This window comes from Sus scrofa, chromosome 6 (genome assembly GCF_054392235.1).
Source record: "Sus scrofa isolate SSC_HxYL_T2T_F1_AM1 chromosome 6, Sscrofa_HxYL_maternal_Yorkshire_Landrace_v2.0, whole genome shotgun sequence".
In the NCBI taxonomy this organism is placed as follows: domain Eukaryota; kingdom Metazoa; phylum Chordata; class Mammalia; order Artiodactyla; family Suidae; genus Sus; species Sus scrofa.
In genome coordinates, this window is record NC_139388.1 from 142,135,993 (window position 1) to 142,156,342 (window position 20,350).

General features: G+C 38.5%; 1 protein-coding gene across 10 annotated transcripts in view; it reads left to right on the plus strand.

Annotated features, from left to right (window-relative positions):
* Positions 1-20,350, plus strand: part of SLC44A5 (solute carrier family 44 member 5) — a 409,049-nt gene that overhangs the window by 96,457 nt on the left and 292,242 nt on the right. For 6 of the 10 annotated variants that reach the window (XM_084964679.1, XM_084964676.1, XM_084964677.1 and 3 more), the window contains one exon: positions 16,021-16,096. The exons of the other annotated variants lie outside the window; for them this stretch is intronic. In XM_084964679.1, coding sequence (XP_084820805.1) covers positions 16,069-16,096 — 28 coding nt within the window. In that variant the 5' untranslated portion in view covers positions 16,021-16,068. The remainder of the gene's footprint in view (positions 1-16,020; positions 16,097-20,350) is intronic. 10 annotated transcript variants of the gene reach the window in all.

The following is a 20,350-nucleotide window of genomic DNA, read 5'->3' on the forward strand; positions in this document are numbered from 1 at the left end:
ACAACCCGAAAAAGCAAAAAAAAAAAAAAAAAAAAAGAAAAAGTCCCAGACTTATAAGCATTCTAGCCCCAGTGATCTTAGACTTCCTGAATTTAGTATCTGTTGCTTATCTGTCCAAATGCCCAACCTTTCCATCACTGGTGCAGGTATGTGACTTTACTACTGACTCACTTGCATTGCCTAAGCCCTCTTTGGAAAGAGGCATAAATTTGTGGGTTCTGTTAGTGCTGGTCTGGGAAAAACATTCAAGAGTTAGTTGCTGGTTATGTCTGATGGAAATGAGGAGATACTAGAAATGTCAGGGTCACTGGTAATGTACTGAAGTAGGAATAGAATCAGGAAGTATGACTGAGAACAATTACCAAGTGATGAAAGAAGAAACATAGTGTTGATTGACAATTATGAAGCACAGCATCTGTCAGCAAATTTATAGTCAAAAAGAAGCAAATGAACAGATCCATTTGGGAACTAGGGCTGTGTTAGGACAGTCCAGAATGGCTTTTCTACAGTTTATTTCCACTGATGTCCTTCTTGAAAATTCAAGGCCCATTTTAACCCTGACAGGTGTATTCTGCCATATTCTACAACTCAGTGTATTTGATTTTAAATTATAACTCTCCAATAAATTACCAATATTGTGGATATAGTATTTGGATATATTTTGTTTACTGTTTACTTTCCTGTATCCTTGACATGAAGTTTCACTTTATTTTTGGTAGCAGAATACTAACTATTCTTAGCCCTAAGAGGAATGAAAATACTTTCTCAATGATACCCTTGCTTTGGGCAGTAAGCCACGTCACTTTATGTATTTTTTCTTTTCTGTTATTAAACCAATGGAAAGTATTTTTTATTTGGATCTATCCCTCAAATGCTCAAAGGCTTTATTTTTTATTCCCTTTTCCTGACATTTAAAAAATGTCATTTCTTGAAAAATCAAGGAAGTACTCTTATTTCCATTTATGACATTAGTTTAACTTTTCTTAGCAATTTTTCTCTTGAAAAATTTAATATTACTTTAGTGGGTAAACAGATATGTAAACATTTCAAATCTGATTCAATTCTGTTTCCCTGTATTGAACCCTTAGTTGACAGAATTTCTTATACTTTTAGGAGAAATTTTGGAGAGTCAGAAAAAAATTAAAAGCCAGGAAGAATATATTGAATTAAGTAGTCTTTGATTTCAGAAACATCTAGAGGGGATTAGTATAGTTTCAACCCCCTTTTTTCCATCTCTAAAATCTATAGCTTTAGAACAGTATAACCAGAATGATGATCTGGAGATCCTATAAGCTGCTAAGTCATCCAAAAGAAATTCAGTTTCTCTAATTTTACTAGATTTCGTAAGGCAGAAAAGTAGATGGATTCATTAGAGAATACAGAGAGATTGGCAGCTCTGGGAGGCATGCTAAGGTGCTTGGTGTGTCCTATGGTCAGACTAACAATTGTGGGAGATACTGTTTGCTAGGCAATCCTGAGTCTTCAGTGGAGGGGCACAGGTGAGATTTTGGTAGCTGAGTGATTGCCTCTCAATAGGCAAAGAGAACCATAGGTGGGTACTATGGGCGCACCACCTGCTGAATTTTGGACAGTATGGGTAGCTTGTGCCAACTATACACCCTTATGGGCATAGGGAAGAGATAATAGAGGCAGCAATTGTCCCCCATGCTGAAAGTAATTCACTAACGAGCCTTACTTAACATACATGCTAAGGATTGCCAATGTTTATTTTAGAAAGATTTTCAACAAGGATTGGAGCTGGAAATTTGAATTAAGCCCTGACTTAGTAAATGATCTCATCAGCTAAATATTTGTATGACATCCATTCAAAAAAGTAGTTATCAGATATCGTCAGATGCCTGATTCTGTGCTCGCTGTTAATAGCAGGGCAAAAAAGTAAACATTGTCATGACCATTATATTGCTCGCCAACTAGAGTGGGATGCACACAAGTAAACAAGATAACGTAGTACATTCTGTGCCATGATAGGAGAAATACAGTGAACCATAGTAAGATCCAGAAGGGGCTACTAACTTTTGGTTAAGGAGTCAGGTATGAAAGAGACATCTACATGAGGGATGAATAGGCATCCCTAGGACAGACCACTAGGAGCTGGGGCAGCAAAGAGCACTCTGGGTAAGGGAAAAAAGCATATACAAAAAGAGAGTAAAATCATCATAAAGAATGTTCTGTTTGGAGCATATAGATCTTAAGAGGAAGGGGAAGTGACTAGAACTGAGGCTAGAGAAGTAAACAGAGTCTAGACCTGAGGGGTTTTGTAATACCTTGGCTTTATTCTAGATAGAAGGGAGAGCCACTGAACAGTTTTCCAGCAGAGAAATGAGTAGATGTGCATTTTAAGATAATGATCTGGCAGCATTCAAGACTGGGTTGGAGGGAGATAACACTGGAGACAATGAGAGCCCTGGGACAGTGTTGCAGAACTTGATGTAAGAGGAGATGGTAGCCTGTGTTTGACAGATGATGTCATTCTTAATGGCTGGTATTTTTGTTTCTGGAACACTAGACATTAACATTATTTACTTTTACTTTTATAAGATTAAAGGGTTTATATCATTCTTTAACTCAGTATTTCCCATTTTATAATTCTTCAAGGAACCATTGTATCCTCTTTCTCACATCTTTGTAAATGATTGTAGTTTTGTAGCTTCCTGAATATTCTCTTGCCAACATGTTTTCCGCTCTTGACATATATGTCTTTTCCATCTTTTGTCATTGTGGTTTCTTTTTTCAAACTTGAGGTCAAAGAACTGATGTTGAGAGAAGTAATTACAATTCTAGTGACTAGATCTCCATTGTCACAATTATGGAGAACCTGAGGTTTCCTGGAAAGGACTGATAGAAAAAAAAAACTTCAGTGGTTCTCAGCACGGAAAGGAAAGAAAATGGTTTAGAGACAAACAGTGCTTGTAGAGGAGAGGAGGCTTGCAGTACAGCAATCAATATCACGGGATTAGAAAAGACCAACTTGGATCAACCCCAAAGTGCAGAAAGTAATTAGGGGCACAAAAGGCACATAATACATGTCAGGTTCAAAAGAGAAGCTACAAAATTACATAGTGAAGTTCTGACTTAAAATTGACAGAATGTGCAAAGGTGGAAAATGACAAAAACATTTCACGTAAGACTTAAAGTACTGCGATATCACAGCAATAGTACATGGGACACAAAAGGTCAGTGGACAGCCTGGAAAGGTTTCTAATGGATGGCAAGGGTAATCCATCGCTTGCAGGGGCCTTGTAGACACTGATTAAAAAAAGTAAAATTAAATGAATTCTTTGCCTCAGTGCTCCCAAAAAGCCCAGTCTTGCTAAAAAGAGAAATCAATTTAAAATGAAATATGTAAAATTGTTCCTTGGAAAAGTTACCAATCAGTAGATGGTCAAGAAGTTGAAAAATTTGAATTCTCATATAGGACTAGATATGCTTTCTTCCAGGGTTAGTGGCATCCAGGGCTGAAAATTTATTCTGAGGTTTAGAAACTCTTAAAAAAAAAAAAAAGTGTTGCTCTTGTCAATTTTATTCCCAAGTCACCCTATGTAGGCCATTTATCGTTCTTTTTTTTGGCTTTCTGTCCATGTATTAGAGTATGACACATGTCCTTGTCAGGTAAAACAAAGGGAAACATCAAGACAACATGTAGAATCCAAGCAAAAAGAACTTTCCAACCTAGTACATGCTTTTTTGTTTGTTTTGTTTCATTTTTAAGGGAAATATGCTTGTTGCTGTAGAGTTGGAAGAATGGTTATTGCTCACTCTGGAAATCCTTGTCTTAATTGGTTTGGGCTGCTATAACAGAAACACAGTCTACTCAAAGAACAAACTTTTATTTCTCACAGTTCTAGAGGCTGAGAAGTCCAAGACTTTCCAGAAGACTGGCTTATAGATAGCTGCCTTCTTCCTATATCAGAGAGAGGAGAGGGAAGAGAGAGGAGAGAGGAGAGAGGGATGAGAGAGGAAAGAAGGATGACAGAGAGGAGAGAGGGATCAGAGTGTGGACTTCACCCTTAACCTAATTACCTCTCGAAGACCCCATCTCCAAATACCATCACATTAAGGATTAGAATTTCCACCTAAAATTTAGAGGATAGCATCTTCAGGGAGACAAATTTTCCCCAAAGACAGCAATTGTTCTTTCTTACTTGCATGATAAAATCAGGATTCAAAGAATGGATATGCCTCATGTGAAAACAGAGGGGTTTCCTGTTACCCTCTCTGAAAGGATTCAGAAACAGTTTCATATCAAAGTGTTTTTGCAAGTCAAAAGCAATTGGATATTGGCAATATCATATAGTTCAACCTAATATACGTAGGTGAGGGACCACTACATGAGGGTTGGTATCATTTTTCTAGGTTCATTCCCATTTTCCTGTTTTCCCATTTCCATTGTCATAGAAAGTAGCCTCAAACAAACACATGATAAAAGATTTTCATTGTGCATATTTTCAAGGACAGAAAAACAAAGGAAGCCTTGGGGACACAGAGTGCATAATGGTAATTATCATCAGGAAGAAGAAGGTGGCTGTGGGTCTGGGCACAGCTACAAGGAAACAAGGGCAAGACTGGGCCTGAGAAAGTTACCCTGAGACTCGGCTTGAAGGGACCATATGGGGTTTCCCAGTTACCTATATTTTCCTGAGAATAATTAACTGTGGGACCTGGCATAGGTTAGGTGTAAAACAGCATGGCTCTAGAATCAGATAAGCACTGAATCTGAGTCCTGTAGCAGGAAGGAAGTTAGTTGCTGTTTGATCTTTGCTCTCTTCCCATTATGCCCAGGGAGACGGGACCACAAGAGATGGAGTAGAGAAGGTGGTAGCACCTGAGGGTGCACAGGAGGGGAAATGAAGTGTATATGGCAGAACTGAGGAAGTCAATGGAAGTGGACCATGAAGAGCTGGTCTGAAGTGATGTGGAAGATTCTGAATGCCTGGGAGGCTCTTGGGAGTTCTCCAATTCCATATTAACTGTTAAACTTCCTGTCCCAGAAAGATGATGATCAATCTGGGATTACTAATTATATTATTTAAATGTAATTGTTACTTCAAATGTCATTACATTACTTTAAATATAACTTCTTTCCCCTGCACTTTCTATTTAAACATTTTTCAAGTATGTATCTTGACTCAACAGTTGTTCATATTTTGTCGTATTTGCTTTGTATGTATACGTTCTGAATGCCTTGAAAATAAGTTGTAGATATCATGATATTCACTGTAAATATTTAAAACAATTTTGTAATTAGAAAGTTTTTCAGAGGTTCCCGTCGTGGCTTAGTGGTTAACGAATCTGATTAGGAGCCATGAGGTTGGGGGTTCGATCCCTGGCCTCGCTCAGTGGGTTAAGGATCTGGCATTGCCGTGAGCTATGGTGTAGGTCACAGACGCGGCTCGGATCTGGCATTGCTGTTGCTGTGGCATAGGCCGGCGGCTATAGCTGATTCAACCCCTAGCCTGGGAACCTCCATATGCTGCATGGCTGTGGCCCTGGAAAAGACAAAAAGACACATACACAAAAAGTTTTTAAATTGAGGTGATATTGGTTTATAACATTATATAAGTTCCATGTGTACAACATTTTATTTTTACTTCTGTATACACTACAGTGTGCTCAACACCAAAAATTTTGTTTCTATCCATCACCATGCAATTGATCTCCTTGAGCCATTTTGCCCTCACCCTACCCTTTCTCTTTGGTAACCATTACTCTGTTCTCTGCATCAAACACTGTAAATATTTTATATAACCACAATACAGTCATCACATCTAACACAATTAAATGTCCTAGTAACTTTTCCTGATCAAGTGGGACTTAACTGAATTTATTCCTAAAGAAGTAGATATATTTGTAATTTAAAAAATTATTATAGCAATTTTGAATATAAAACAAATATCAGCTGTAATCTTAATAGCCAGGAAACCAATGTTAACAATTGATATATTTTTCATTCATTTTTTAAAGCCTATAGGATGTATATTACAAAATCTAAAACAAATTTTTATATCCAGTCTTTTAGAGTTAGTATGTTATTATTGCTTTACTATGTAAAATGTTCTTTAAAATATTTTTGTTGATTACATACCATTTCATAAGAATGTACACTCATTTCTGTGGCTGTGGTGTGGGCCAGCAGCTACAGCTCTGATTAGACCCCTAGCCTGAGAACCTCCATATGCTGTGGGTGTGGCCCGAAAAAGACAAAAAAAAAAAAAAAAAAAAAAAAGAATGTGGCATACTTTATTTCCATATTCATTAATAACCAGGCGACCATGCATTCTGGTTTGTCCAGGGAAGTCCTTGTGTATGACTATTGTCCTAGCAAAATTATTAAAGCAGCCTCCTTTGCTCCTAGAATTATCTCAGTTTGGAAGGCAAATTGTACAGTCACCTTTCCCGTAAACATCCAACAAAATTGACCATTTGCTATTTTTAATTTTCTAGTCTATTTACTCTTACCTAGATCTTTGAGTGTATTTCCTGTTATTTCATGAAGGTGTATTCCTAAAAGTGAAGTTATTAGATCAGAGTATGAATGTTTTTGTCTACATATTGCCCTGCTTCTATTTCTGTTAAATAAAATACTGTACTGTTAATTGGAATCAACACACTTATCTGTTTTCCACTGTGGATATTTTATATTCTTTGAGGAGAGTCTCTCAATACTGGCACAATTAATATTTTGGCCCAGAGAATTCTTTTTTGTAGAGGGCTATCTGTGCATTGTAGTATGATTTAGCCCCACCCTTGGCCTTTAGCTCCTAGATGCTAGTAGCATCCCACCCCAGTCATGACAATCAGCAAATGTCCAAATGTCCCCTTGGGGACAAAATAGCCCTCAGTTGAGAACCACTGGCTCAGAAAATATATAGGAATAGTAACAGCAACATCTTCCTTATCTGGCTTATTTGTCTTAAGCTGTGGGGTTTCTTCTTTTCTTTTCTCCTTTTTAGGGCTGCACCTGCAGCATATAGAGGTTCCCAGGCTAGAGTCGAATCTGAGCTGCAGCTGCTGGCTTATGCCACAGCAGCACAGGATCCAAGCTGTGTCTGTGACCTACACCACAGCTCATGGCAACGCCAGATCCTTAACACACTGAGCGAGGCCAGGGATCGAACCTGCATCCCCATGGACACTAGTCAGGTTTGTTTCCACTGTACCACAATGGGAGTCCCCAAGGTGTAGATTTTTGATAAAATAATTGCTTATTTCATATACTGGAAGTGATAAAATTTACTTGCTCAAGATTACATGACCAAAAGTGGCCAAGTAGAAATTTGAACCTAGGTCTGTCTGTCTTCAGAATCTTAACCGTGTGTCCTGCTGCCTGAAGGGCTCATATGGGGAAAGAAGTATTTTCTCTTTAGTAAATGTCTGGCAGTCATTTGGGAGCTGTTTGATTGTGACCAAGATAGTTCTTAATTATTTTTATCATCTATAAATAGGATTGACTGTGTGAATAGTAGGTGCCCACACTTAGACTTGCATAGGGTTTTTATAACCATTTGCTAATGAGTCTGCAGGGCTAAAAGGGGAACTAAATGAAAGGGAGCTGATTATCTTTTCCTCTTTCTACTTTCAAAAGCTGTTCTCTCTGTTTTCTCTCAATGTTGATGACTTGTACTGTGAAGAAGGGAATGGGAGACAGGCTCCTCATCACTGACAAATGAAGGAAGTACAATTTAAGTCACTGAAAGAAATGTTGAGCCTTCATTTTATCGTCTATCTTGAAAGCTGTTCTGAATAAGAAAGCCATCTTTAATATCTGAAAGTAGAACGACTGCATATGTAGTTTAGTTCTAGGTTGTTTAGGGACAGGTTCTAAGACGTAGGACTGATAAGTGGGGAGAGGACCAGACTGGAGAGAGTATTTTCCATACCTTCTTGTGCTGGAGTTAGTTCACCTGTACTGCCAATGAATGCCTAAGGGATGATGGGGTGGTAGGGGAATCTAGTGGGTATCCTAACACTGGAGAAGAATGTTTGGCTTAAGTTTAGCAGCTAAACACAGTTTGTAATCTTAAAGACCGTAGTCTCAGGAATCATGGCTGGACTAAAACTAACTTTATTTAGACTATTCTTATTCTAAATTTTGGATATCACTGATTGCAGAGGCTCTCGAAAAGTGGAGAGGCACTATGACAGAATCACTTTTCCTCCAGAAGATGCTAGGCCAGGAGAGAAAAAGAGGGTCCTAAATCTGAAATACAGGGAGTTCTCATTTAGTCTTAAACTATTCCTGACTTCCAAGTATGCAACTTTACGTTTTGTAGTAGTCTATAGTTTTTAAAACGTTTCCAAAAATAATAGCTCTTGGACCACCTTAAGAGGCAAGTCAGGCAGATGGTTCAGAGGAAGAAATCACACATGGAGAAGCTGTATTGTCTTCCCAGCTTTGTAGATTTAGGAATGACAGAGGATCCTTGATTCCTATATGTCAGTGTTGTCTCTACTCTACCCAATGCTTATGTAGTTCCAGAGGTTATACATTTTCTCTTTTCTTAGATTCTGTGGTTTTGCTGAAATTTTAAACCAGTCAATCTATAAATGGTTTTTAAAATAATGATTATTATGTGGTTGCCTTCCCCCAAATTCAAGGCAAGTTTTCAGAGTATGCCCACTATGTTCTCTGAAAGGTGGGTGCTACCCCTACTCTCTTTTTTTATGTTTCTCTTTTATATCCTTGTGTAAGGCTGAGCAGACTTTATTGCTGTACATATATCACATTTTGAGTTTATGATAGCTTTTCCGTAAATGGGTTGGATATTATTGTGTTTCAACCCCTGTGACCCTGCGTCAGGACAACCCGGCTCTGGGATATATTGCTGAATTGTAATTTAAAAACCCTTGGCCCTTCTTCCTGTCAAGCAAACTTGAACAGCACAGTGTTGTCTTCAATAGGACAGAGTTAAAATTTCTTCTTAAAAGTAAAAGATGGATATTTGAAAAACAGTGTTTGCTTAAAATAGCTCTCTGCTCTTCTCCACTGTCTTTAGATTGCTCGTAATGTGTTAAAGTATAATGTAAAGTGGAACTACTTTATCTTGGTGCTATTTTAACTTACATTTCTTAACTACTCATGAGTCTTTTTGACCCAAATTATTTTCTGTCCTAACCAGCTTTCTTATAGCTTGCCATTGCTAGTTTGAATTCTTAGTATTAATCTTTCTCCCTCCCTGCCTTGTTCCCTTCTTTTTCTCAGCCTTTCTCCCTTCTTTCCTTCCTTCCTTTTTGTTTAAATGCTCAGCTTTATTACCAAGGACACAACCTCAGACACTTCATTCAGTCCTTATATCTTAAGAGATTTTACCTATATGTATTTTTGAAGCCACAATTGATTGGTTGGTTAATTGCAGAGCACCACTCTCCCTTTCTATTATTTTCTATCTGTTCATTCATCCATTGATCAAGCCATCCATCTATCTCCATCTCTTAGAAATAGGAAGCCTATATTTAGCATGTGTATTAGCCCAAGAGTACAATTTCAAGATTGAAGTTCAAAAGTATTCTTAAATTGAGCAAGTTTAAATGATTTTGGAATTGACCTGCCCACTCCATTTTGAGACTGTTTTATCATAATATTATCTTTTAAGTTTCTTATACAACTAAGTACCCATAATTTATGGGTCTTTGCTGTCAGAAACTGACGTCTTTGCTTAAGAGATTGAAATTTACAGTCAATTCAGGGCATACATAAAAATGGCCTTCTATGTCTATCCAGGTTTGTTTTGATGATTTATCTTTATGATGCCAGCGGCTGTGCCATTTGGGTATCTTATTCCCCCTGCCCTCCTCCCTAGGATGGACCCAGGCCTGCTGGAATCCTGACCTTAGTCTTTGGTAGTCTCATCAATTGCCTCAAGAGTCTTTGAAGGAAAATGACAGGTGCCCAGGGAATTATCTTTTAACAATTCCATCTGACTTCCTATAGGAAAACTCTAACTCCCCATTTCCATCTTACAAAAGGCTACTTGAGGAATTTTAGGTAACTCAATGCTGGGGGACTGGAGAGTTTTTGCATAGTAAGAATGTATAATTTAGGAGACGATGGTTGGAGACAATGGTCAGAGACAGGTAAGTGAAAGGAAGAAGGAAGAAACGATAGCTTCAGTTCTCTTTACTTTTAGGGACTACTGCATATTTTCTTCAGTATATAATAGGTTTTCTTATGTTTTATTATTGAGAATTTTGGATGTGTGTTGGGGAGAGAGTACAAATAGTGATGTAGTAAATCCAGAAGGATTTCTACTTAAGGTAACTTAGCTTCTGAGCCAAGAAACATATCTTATTTGGATGGTCTCACATATTATGTTAAACTTGTTTTTATTGACACTTTGTTGAAAATGTAATGAGAACAGAAAAAAATTAGGAATATGTATATCCAGAGCTACAACCCTGAAGGCCTGTTTGTGAGTTCAAATTTTTTAAAAAAGCATGTAATGAAATAATTTTTACTAATATTTAAAATATCTTAAACAGATTTATTGAGTTATACTTGAAATTTACTATGATTCTCTTTAAAGTGTGCAGTTCAGTAGTTTTTAGCATACTTACAGGTTTGCGTGACCATCACTATAGCCTGATTTTAGAAACATTTTTACCATGCCAACAAGGAATCTCTTTTGTATTCACCATCTATCCTCCAGCCCCAGACAACCACTAATCTGTCTTTTCTATTGACTTGCCTGTTCTGAATATCCCATACAAATGGAGTTGTAAACACATGTGCTCTTTGAGACTGACTTTTACTGATAACTTTTTCTGATTATAGAAGATAATTGTTTCAGAATTTTTTGATGTAGAATCTTTTTTTTTTTTTTTTTGTCTTTTTTGCCATTTTTTGGGCGGCTCCTGTGGCATGTTGAGGTTCCCAGGCTAGGGGTCGAATGTGAGCTGTAGCTGCCTGGCCTACACCAGAGCCACAGCAACGCTGGATCCAAGCCGCGTCTGCGACCTACACCACAGCTCACAGCAATGCTGGATCCTTAACCCACTGAGCAAGGCCAGGGATCGAACTTGCAACCTCATGGTTTCTAGTTGGATTTGTTAACCGCTGAGCCACGACGGGAACTCCCGATATAGAATCTTTTGAATAAGGAAATTAAAAACATTTCTATCAAATCATGCTGAAGAAAATAACAACTTTAAAAAATTTTTTACTGGCGTGTAAGTGACTTACAATATTGTCTTACTTTGAGGTATACATCAAAGTGAATCAGCCACTCCTATACATATATACCCATTTTTTTCAGATTCTTTCCCCATATAGGCTATCACAGAGTATTGAATAGATTTCCCTGAGCTATACAATAGGTCCTTGTTACCAATCAATTTTGCATATAGTCGTGTGTATGTAGAAATCCCAACTTCCCAATCCATCCCTCCCCTCAACGTTTCCCCTTTGCAAACCGTAAGTTTGGAACAACTTTATATCATGTTTTGCCTGTTTTTCCTCAGTCTTTTTCTATTTCTTTATTATTTCATTAATTTATTTAGCAAGTTAGTTTACTGAGTGCATAATATGGATTAGTCACAGTGCCGGGCGCTGGATGTACTGAGGTACATAAGACAAATCACTTGAGTGTTGATGGAAGGAGTAATGACCATTGCAATAAGTGCTACAAATCAGTACAGACTGCTTGTACTCAACAATGCAGATCTAAAGATTGCTTTTCTAAAGAAGTCATTTAATATATGACTGTATATTTATTTTAAATAATTTGGATCATATGATATACAAAGTCTAGCATCTTTTTTCTCTTAAAACTATATGCTGAATATTTTCCTGTTTCTCTAAATATTCTTTGAGGATGCTATTTTCAATGGCTTCGTAATTTTCTACTGGGTGGATATCGCAGATTTATTGGAAATTTGAACATTTCCTGGAATTTAAACTACTCACAGTGGCATCACCTGAGGTTTAAAGTGACAAAAACTTACGTGTGAAATCATATACATTTATAAACAAGACCTGTCAGTTATTTCTTTTATTTTTATTTTATTTTATTTTTGTCTTTTTGCTATTTCTTGGGCCGCTCCCGCGGCATATGGAGATTCCCAGACTAGGGGTCGAATCGGAGCTGTAGCCACCGGCCTATGCCAGAGCCACAGCAACACGGGATCCGAGCCGCGTCTGCAACCTACACCACAGCTCATGGCAACGCAGGATCGTTAACCCACTGAGCAAGGGCAGGGACCGAACCCGCAACCTCATGGTTCCTAGTCGGATTCGTTAACCACTGCGCCATGACGGGAACTCCAGTTATTTCTTTTAATATATGTTTTCCCTGTACTTGTTGCTTCAACATCCTTCTAGAATCAGGACTTAGGATTTAAACTCCCAGAAATAAAAAGGTGGTTCCAGAACTTCTTACTTTAATAAGCATGCTCACTGCTTTAAGATATTTGGGAAATCTCAGAGAAATCCAATAAAAGAGATGGGCCCCATTTGGACTCCAAATTGAAATTTCTTTATGCACTTGGTACCCATACTAGGGGGAATGTTGGGAAGTTAGTTTCAGGAAAAGATATTGTTGAAAATCAACTTTTATTTATTTATTTTAAATTTTTTTCTCTCTTTTTTTGGTCTAATTTAGGGCCATACCCTCAGCATACGGAGCTTCCCAGGCTATGAGCTGAATTGGAGCTGTAGCCACTGGCCTATGCCACAGCCACAGCCACAGCAATGCAGGCTCTGAGCCACATCTGCAACCTACACCACAGCTCACAGCACCACTGGATCCTTAACCCACTGAGTGAGGCCAGGGATCGAACCTGCAACCTCGTGGTTACTAGTCGGGTTTGTTAACCACAGAGCCATGATGGGAACTTTGAAAATCAACTTTTAAAAGACATGGTGGCAGTTCCCTGGTGGCTTAGTGGGTTAAGGATCCAGCTTCATCACCTTTATGGCTCCGGTTACTGCTGTGGTGCAGGTTCAGTCCCTGGCCCACGAACTTCCACATGACTCAGGCATGGCAAAAAGAAAAGAAACGATGACTCCATAACTGTTGATGTTTGGGAAGTACTCTCTTTTTTATGAGTATATTTGTTTTTATTTTTCCTTTTCCTTTTTTAGTTTCTCCTCGTTTTAGTCTGTTTCTGTGTGCTCTCACCTTATTCAAACGTGCCCTCTACTTCTCTGAGATCATTTCTTTCCTGCACAGGTCAGACATATTGTCAGCTATCTCACTGGAGTCAAAGTCACCCAAACATAAATCCTCATCTGTTCATCTCTTGTTTTTCTTCTATCCTTGTGTGTTGCCATTTTCTTCCCCACTTTCATATTCCATCTTTTGCTTTCCTTGTCTGCTTGCTGCTGTACTTCTACTCTAACTTTCTTGGGTCATAAAGTCTCTTTTTCATTCAGTGCTATAGCTGTTCCTTTCGTTTGGTTGGGCTTTGGTATCCGGGCTGCTTCTGTGTGTGTGTGTGTACTAATATGTGCTTCACCTTGGCTCTCCTCATTTGTGTGCCTGAATTTCCGCAGTAGCTTCTGAAACATCCTATGTAGACTCATAGAGGGCAGAGAAATTGGAAGGAAAGGGGAGGGACCGCTACTGTAGTCACTGATGGAATAGCAGCTCCAAATGTAGATTCACTTAGAAAAGAGGTTAACTGAAAAAGAGAATTTTCCCTCACATGCTGCTCCTATTGAGACTGGCATATGCATACTGTGGTATATGGAATGACTGGACAACAGGGAACTGCGGTATAGCAGAGGGAACTCTACCCGATATTCTGTGATAAGCTATATGGGAAAAGAATCTGAAAAAGAATGGATGTGTGTATATGTATGGCTGAGCCACTTTGTCGTATAGCAGAAATCATCACAGCAGTGTGGATCAACTATATTTCGATAAAACTTTAAAAAATGAAAAAAAAAAAACAACTTTTCTGGTGGGAGTTCCCACTGTGGTACAGTGGGCTGAGGATCTGATTGCAGCAGCTTGGGTTGCCGTGGAGGTGTGTGTTCGAGTCCCAGCCCAGTGCGGTGGGTTAAAGGATCCAGCGTTGCTGCCAGTTGAGGCCCAGATTCATTCCCTGGCCCAGAAATTTCCATATGCTGCAAGTGCAGCCATTAAAAAAAAAAAAAATTCCCTGGCTTAAATCCAGAGATTCATCATTGTTTTCAAAGTAGATCTTTACAAATAGACTGGCCCTCCAAGTGTGATTATTTATAGAGCCACACCCTATTCTTCCCATAAACAGAATTGCCTGTTTTAGAGACTTGTGATAGGGGAGCTATTCTAGGAGGCAGCTGCTTAGAGTCTCTTTGAAATAAGTTTTTTTTTTTTTTTGTCTTTTTTTGCTATTTCTTTAGGCCGCTCCCGCGGCATATGGAGATTCCCAGGCTAGGGGTCGAATCGGAGCTGTAGCCACTGGCCTACACCAGAGCCACAGCAACTCGGGATCCGAGCCGCGTCTGCAACCTACACCACAGCTCATGGCAATGCCGGATCGTTAACCCACTGAGCAGGGGCAGGGACCGAACCCGTAACCTCATGGTTCCTAGTCGGATTCGTTAACCACTGCGCCACGACGGGTACTCCTGAAATAAGTTTTAAGAATTTCACACACATGATGTCCTTCAGTACTCCATATGACAAAAATGGTCATTTGAGAGGTCCTACCCCAGCTTGCAAGAAGAGAGGGTCAAAGAGGCTATTTGACAAAATATATCATAGGGCTAATACCTGCCGTGTATTGAGCTGGATGTTGGGAAGTTATAGGTGAATGAACATGCATGGTACCTGCCCTGGTCATAGTCTGACAAAGATTTGCCTTCATTCATCACTTTGTTCATTTATTTATGAAACATGAATGAACAAATTCTCAGACCTTGATCTCAGGTAGTTCACAGCCAAACCGTTGCCTTTCATGAGTTTCATGAGTTCATGGGATCTCATGTTTTAGAAAAGAGGCTTGGGAACTCACATTTTAGATGTAGAAAGAATGTGTAAAATCATATAATACATGGCATGTAAGAGTTCAGATTGATAACAAAATTTCTGAAATAATCAAGAGGGTTTTTTTTTGTTTGTTTGTTTTTAGGGCTGCATCCATGGCATGTGGAAGTTCCCAGGCTAGGGGTTGAATCGGAGCTGCAGCTGCTGGCCTATACCACAGCAATGCCAAATCTGAGTTGTGTCTGTGACCTACCCCACAGCACATGGCAACACTGGATCCTTAACCCACTGAGCGGGACCAGGGATTGAACCACCTCCTTGTGGATACAGATCTGGTTTGTTGCTACAGAGCAATGATGGGAACTCCCCCCAAGAGCTTTTCATAGTGGTCCTAACTATAGTAATTGGAAAATTGAGTGGATGATTTCTAGGCCCCTTTCAATTATTAAAAAAATTGATTTTAATGCATGTTGATTTTATCAATTGCTCTCCATCTAGAAGAGTCATATACCTGAAATACATTTATCTAACTCAGACAAGATAAAATTATAGTTTCTGAGGCCAAACATCACATTTTATTTTCAGTCATAAGAAAATGACTTACGGTTTGGGTTTGTCCTAATAGTACTGGGCATATGGTCTGTGTTTGTCCTAATAGATCACTGTAGTTTTTTGGCCCTGAGTCATTACATCAAAATGACTTACTTTTATTCATAATTGGATATTTAAAGCAGAAACCTGGGGTTACTTTTGCATGGTCTGAAATAAACTACTTAGTTGGTGCAGTCAGTATGTTTTCTGTTGATGTGTAAATGTTTGAAAATACTAATTACCTAATTAAGTACCAAAAAATAATCCTGCTCCAAATCAACTTTATGTCAGTAAAGGAGAGAGATTAGAATGATTGCCTCAGATTAGCAGGGAAAAAGTTTGCAAAGAAGCTCTTTCATTCAGTGCCTAGGTCTCATTTTTTACCTGGACACCATGACATCACTGCTTTTCAGCATAGGCAAAGTGTCTGAGTACTTCACATGACGGCTATGCTGACTTACCTGAAAATGTAACCCATTTGTACAATTGTTGTCACCCTCAGAATCTTGGAGTACCGGACAAATACTGGTTGAAAGGCAAGTGTAGAAGAATGTGGACCAGTTTTGAAGATCTCCAAGGTTAGACTCAAAGTATAGAGCTGTCATCATGTTTTAGCTGGCAATATTTGGTTCTAGTAAGTGTAACAAAAGAGACAGTAAACAAGAGCCAACCAGGATAAACAGATTTTTATGTTAATAGTGACAAGGTATAACTTGAATAGGAAATGATAGTCGAGTGGTCCTTTATGTAAGTATTGATTTAGAAATGAGATTAGATTCAATATACTCATCACGCACAGAAGAGAAGAGGCAATAAGAAAAGCATAATTTTCTCTTCGAAGCCTCTCTTTTGTATGTTGGATTGGAATTCCTCCTGAACCTCTATGTTATAGTTATGTACTGATCAGTATTGTTGAACAGCATCCATTTTCAGGGGAGTGGATGGCAATCTTAATTAGGAACTTAAATCTATTTACAGTTGTTTTGGATGTATATAAGAAAATATATGTATTCTTGCTAGTATATGCCATGTAAGATAAGCTTTAAATTTACCATTGCATGCTGTTATATTTCTTCTATAAACTCAGCACATTTTAAGCTTTTATGTTATGGAGTAGTTTATATCATCTACTACCTAGTGAAAATAAAGTTGTGGACAAAGATGCACTTTACACCATTCTTAGACCACAAGCTCTATAAATAAAATACCTAGGAAATATCTGAATTTGCGAAGCCAAATGACTGGATTCTGATAAACACAATTCCTCTATTAAAATCAGATATATTGGCAAGTGCGTTTGGGAAATGGGTTTTGCCAGTTCATTTAATTCAAGCTTAAAGGTAAGTTTTGCATCAAAATTACAAGTGTTGGCTACCTGCACTGTTGCTCTAGAACTTCCTTCTGTGTAGTTCAGATCTGAGTCTCTGGTAGCATCTGACCTGGAGTCAGAAGATCTAGATTCTAATTCTTGCTTTCATTGTTTACTAACCCTGTGACATAGAGCAAGATGAAACTCAGGCTCAAGGTTCTCATATGCGAAATGAGTCTAACAACATCATCCTACCAAATTCATATTTGTGGTGAGGGTCAAACAAAATGAGTAAGAGAATGGAAAAAAACAGCTCTGAATACTGTAACCACCCCAAGTAAGTTAATAATAAAAATAAGGTAGGCAGTGCTGGCAAATGCATTTTAATAGAAAAATTTCTTTACTTTTCTAACAACACGAAGTGATATTAAAAGGCACATGTGGCACACATAAATGTGGAATATGATCTTATAGGTATCTATTTCCTTCTTCACCTCTCTTTGCCCAGGTTGCTTTACCTCAGTTTCCCTCAAGAGAATCTTAACCTGACTGCTTTATACGTCCCTCCTACCACATTACAGTGGGTGATTATGTGCTAATACACTCTAGTACTCACTAGAATTTTTTTTTTCTTTTTGCTTTTTAGGGCCACACCTGCAGCAAATGGAGATTCCCAGGCTAGGGGTCAAATCAAAGCTATAGCTTCCGGCCACAGCCAGAGCCACAGCAACACAGGATCTGAGTCTCATCTGCGACCCACACCACAACCCATGGCAACGCGGATCCTTAACCCAATAAGTGAGGCCAGGGATTGAACCTGCATCCTCATGGTTCCAGTTGAATTCATTTCCACTGCGCCACGACGGGACATCCTAGAATTCTTCTACATAGCACGTAGCACCCTTTGTAATGGTTACACAGTTACTCATTTGCATTTTTGATTGTTTCTCCCACTAAATCCTGAGCTCTGCGAGGGTAGGATCTTGTTTGTTTTGCTTACATACCTGAACACCAACACTGTATGCAGCATCAAATCATCACTAAATGTTTGCTGGGGAAAAGTTTCAGCTGTTACTAGGTTTATCTAAATCAGTTTGAGTCACTAACCAAAAACTGGGCTCAGGACTGCTCAAAAACTCCACACAGTAATCTGCAGAGATGAAAGAATAGTCAATCATTCCGCTTGAACTTGGACTGATTATGTTTGTTCCAAACTCAGACGCAGATTGCCATCTTTGGGGTCCTAGGTTCAAAGTAAATTTGATTCTTTTAATATTTCATGAAAAGGATTTCTGGTTTTAGTGCTCTTCATTGAACTGCAGTCCGTCATCTCAGGTGTTGAAACTCTTCTGGTTATAAATAAATTTTGAGTCAATTTTTCATTATTTATTTATAAAATAATTCCTTAAGTAAGATTACATTTCCAGAGAGAAATCCATATCTTAAGGTTTTTATTATTATTATTATTTTACTTGAGCTGTGCTTATTTACATGAGCACATTCTCAGATTTATTGAGGCCAAGCCATAGTGCATCAGCGAGACTGCACAGGACCCAGAGGCTTATGTATTCCTGTCACAGCTCTGCATATAACTTCTCCGTGGCCTTGTGCCAGTCAATAAGCACTTCTGGACTTTAATGTCCCAGTCATGTAATTGGGATTATAATGTGTGTCTCTTCCCTGCCTCACTTGAATGGTGAAAGGATTAATAAGAGACTGATGTGACCCTACCAGTGAGAAAGAAGTAAATCACTTCCTTTTTAAGGGGTTCATTAACTCTTTGAAGCTAGTAGCTATTTAGTGCTTGGAGCAGATAATTTGCTAAATGACCCCAGGTTAGCCTCAAAGATGTAATGCACCACCCCAAAGTGAGAAATTGTTCACTTCGTGCCAGCAAGAATGGGCATTCAAACTTGTATATCATTCTGCAGGAATAGCTTTCATAAATGTGCATATTAGTCACATCAGTCTTTAATACCTTATAAAAATAATGCTGGTGAGACTGTACCGAGGATATATTAAATTTGTTCAAATGAGAAACATTCCATCATACTTGATATTTGTGTTATTTTACATTTCTAATTATTTTTTTGGGAAAAAATTCATGTTTAAAAATACATTTACTTGTATGCTAGCAGTGTTTGTACAATCATGCCCTTCCACAAGCTTTATGTATTTTAATTTTGAATTAATTTTTTTGACCACACTCATGGTATGCAGAAGTTCCCAGGCTAGGGATTGAACCCATACCACAGCAGTGACCCAAGCTCTAGCAATGATGACACTGGATCATCAACCTGCTCAGCCACCAAGGAACTCCCACTCTATGTATTTTTAAAAACAACCGACATAGCTACCATGTAAATATCTGCAAGACATGTTTGTTAAAAAAGAAGTCCCCATACTTGAAAAGTTTAGAAAGTCCAATAACAAACCTGACTATAGTTAGAATATAAATATGGATATATTTGGCATTTCCGTTTCTGACTATAGTAGGATCTAAGGTATCATTTTGTATTTTTCCCATTGTTTTTACCACTTCTGTTTCATTGGCTAATTTTCTCTTTCCCTTTTTTTTTTTTTTTTTTTTTTTTTTTAGGGTCCACACCTGCAGCATGTGGAAGTTCCCAGACTAGGGGTTGAATCAGAGCTGCGGCTGCTGGCCTGCACCACAGCCACAGCAATGCCTGATCTTTAATCCACTGAGTGAGGCCAGGGGTTGAACCCGCATCCTTATGGATACTGGTTGGGTTCTTACCCACTGACCCACAGTAGGAACTCCTTCACTGGCCAATCTTTGTTGTTGATCAGAATTGGGTTCAGAGAGCATGTACATACCTTTATTCTTCCTTCTAACTTCTCAAACAGGGACTTGTATCATGCACCCCAAGAATTTAGCAGGTGTACTGATTTTAGCAATTAGAATTCTCTGCGATGCCTAGCAATTTGAAGTCCCCCATAATTCCATAGCTTGAGACAGTGCCTGTGAGAGTGTTTAACACAATGTCTAGAAGCTACACAGTTGATATTCAGTAAATCTGAGGGTTTTTTCGCCTTTTAAAATGGTAGCATCAGGCATATAACATTTCATACTTCAAATGGTCAAAGGCCCTGTGGTATATGCCCTGAATTGTTTCAGGTCTCTTTCTCTTTTTATTTTCTTCTAAATTTTCTACCAATCACACTTTCTAGCTCCAATCTGGTTTTGTTTTCACTGAAATATGTACATTTTCATCTCTGAAATCAAGCTGCAAAGTTATGCTGTCAAGTTTGGGAAACTTACAGTCGCCCCTGGGCATTCACGAGGGAACTGAGTCCAAGCACAGATAACAAAACCTGCAGATGCTCAAGTCTCTTTTATAAAATGGAGTAGTATTTGCATATAACCTATGCAATCCTCCCATAAACTTTTAATCATCTCTAGATGACCTATAATACAGAATAAAATGTAAAATGCTATGTAAATGTTGGAGTGTGGCAAGTCAAATTTTACTTTTTGGAAATTTCTGAATTTTTGGGGGGG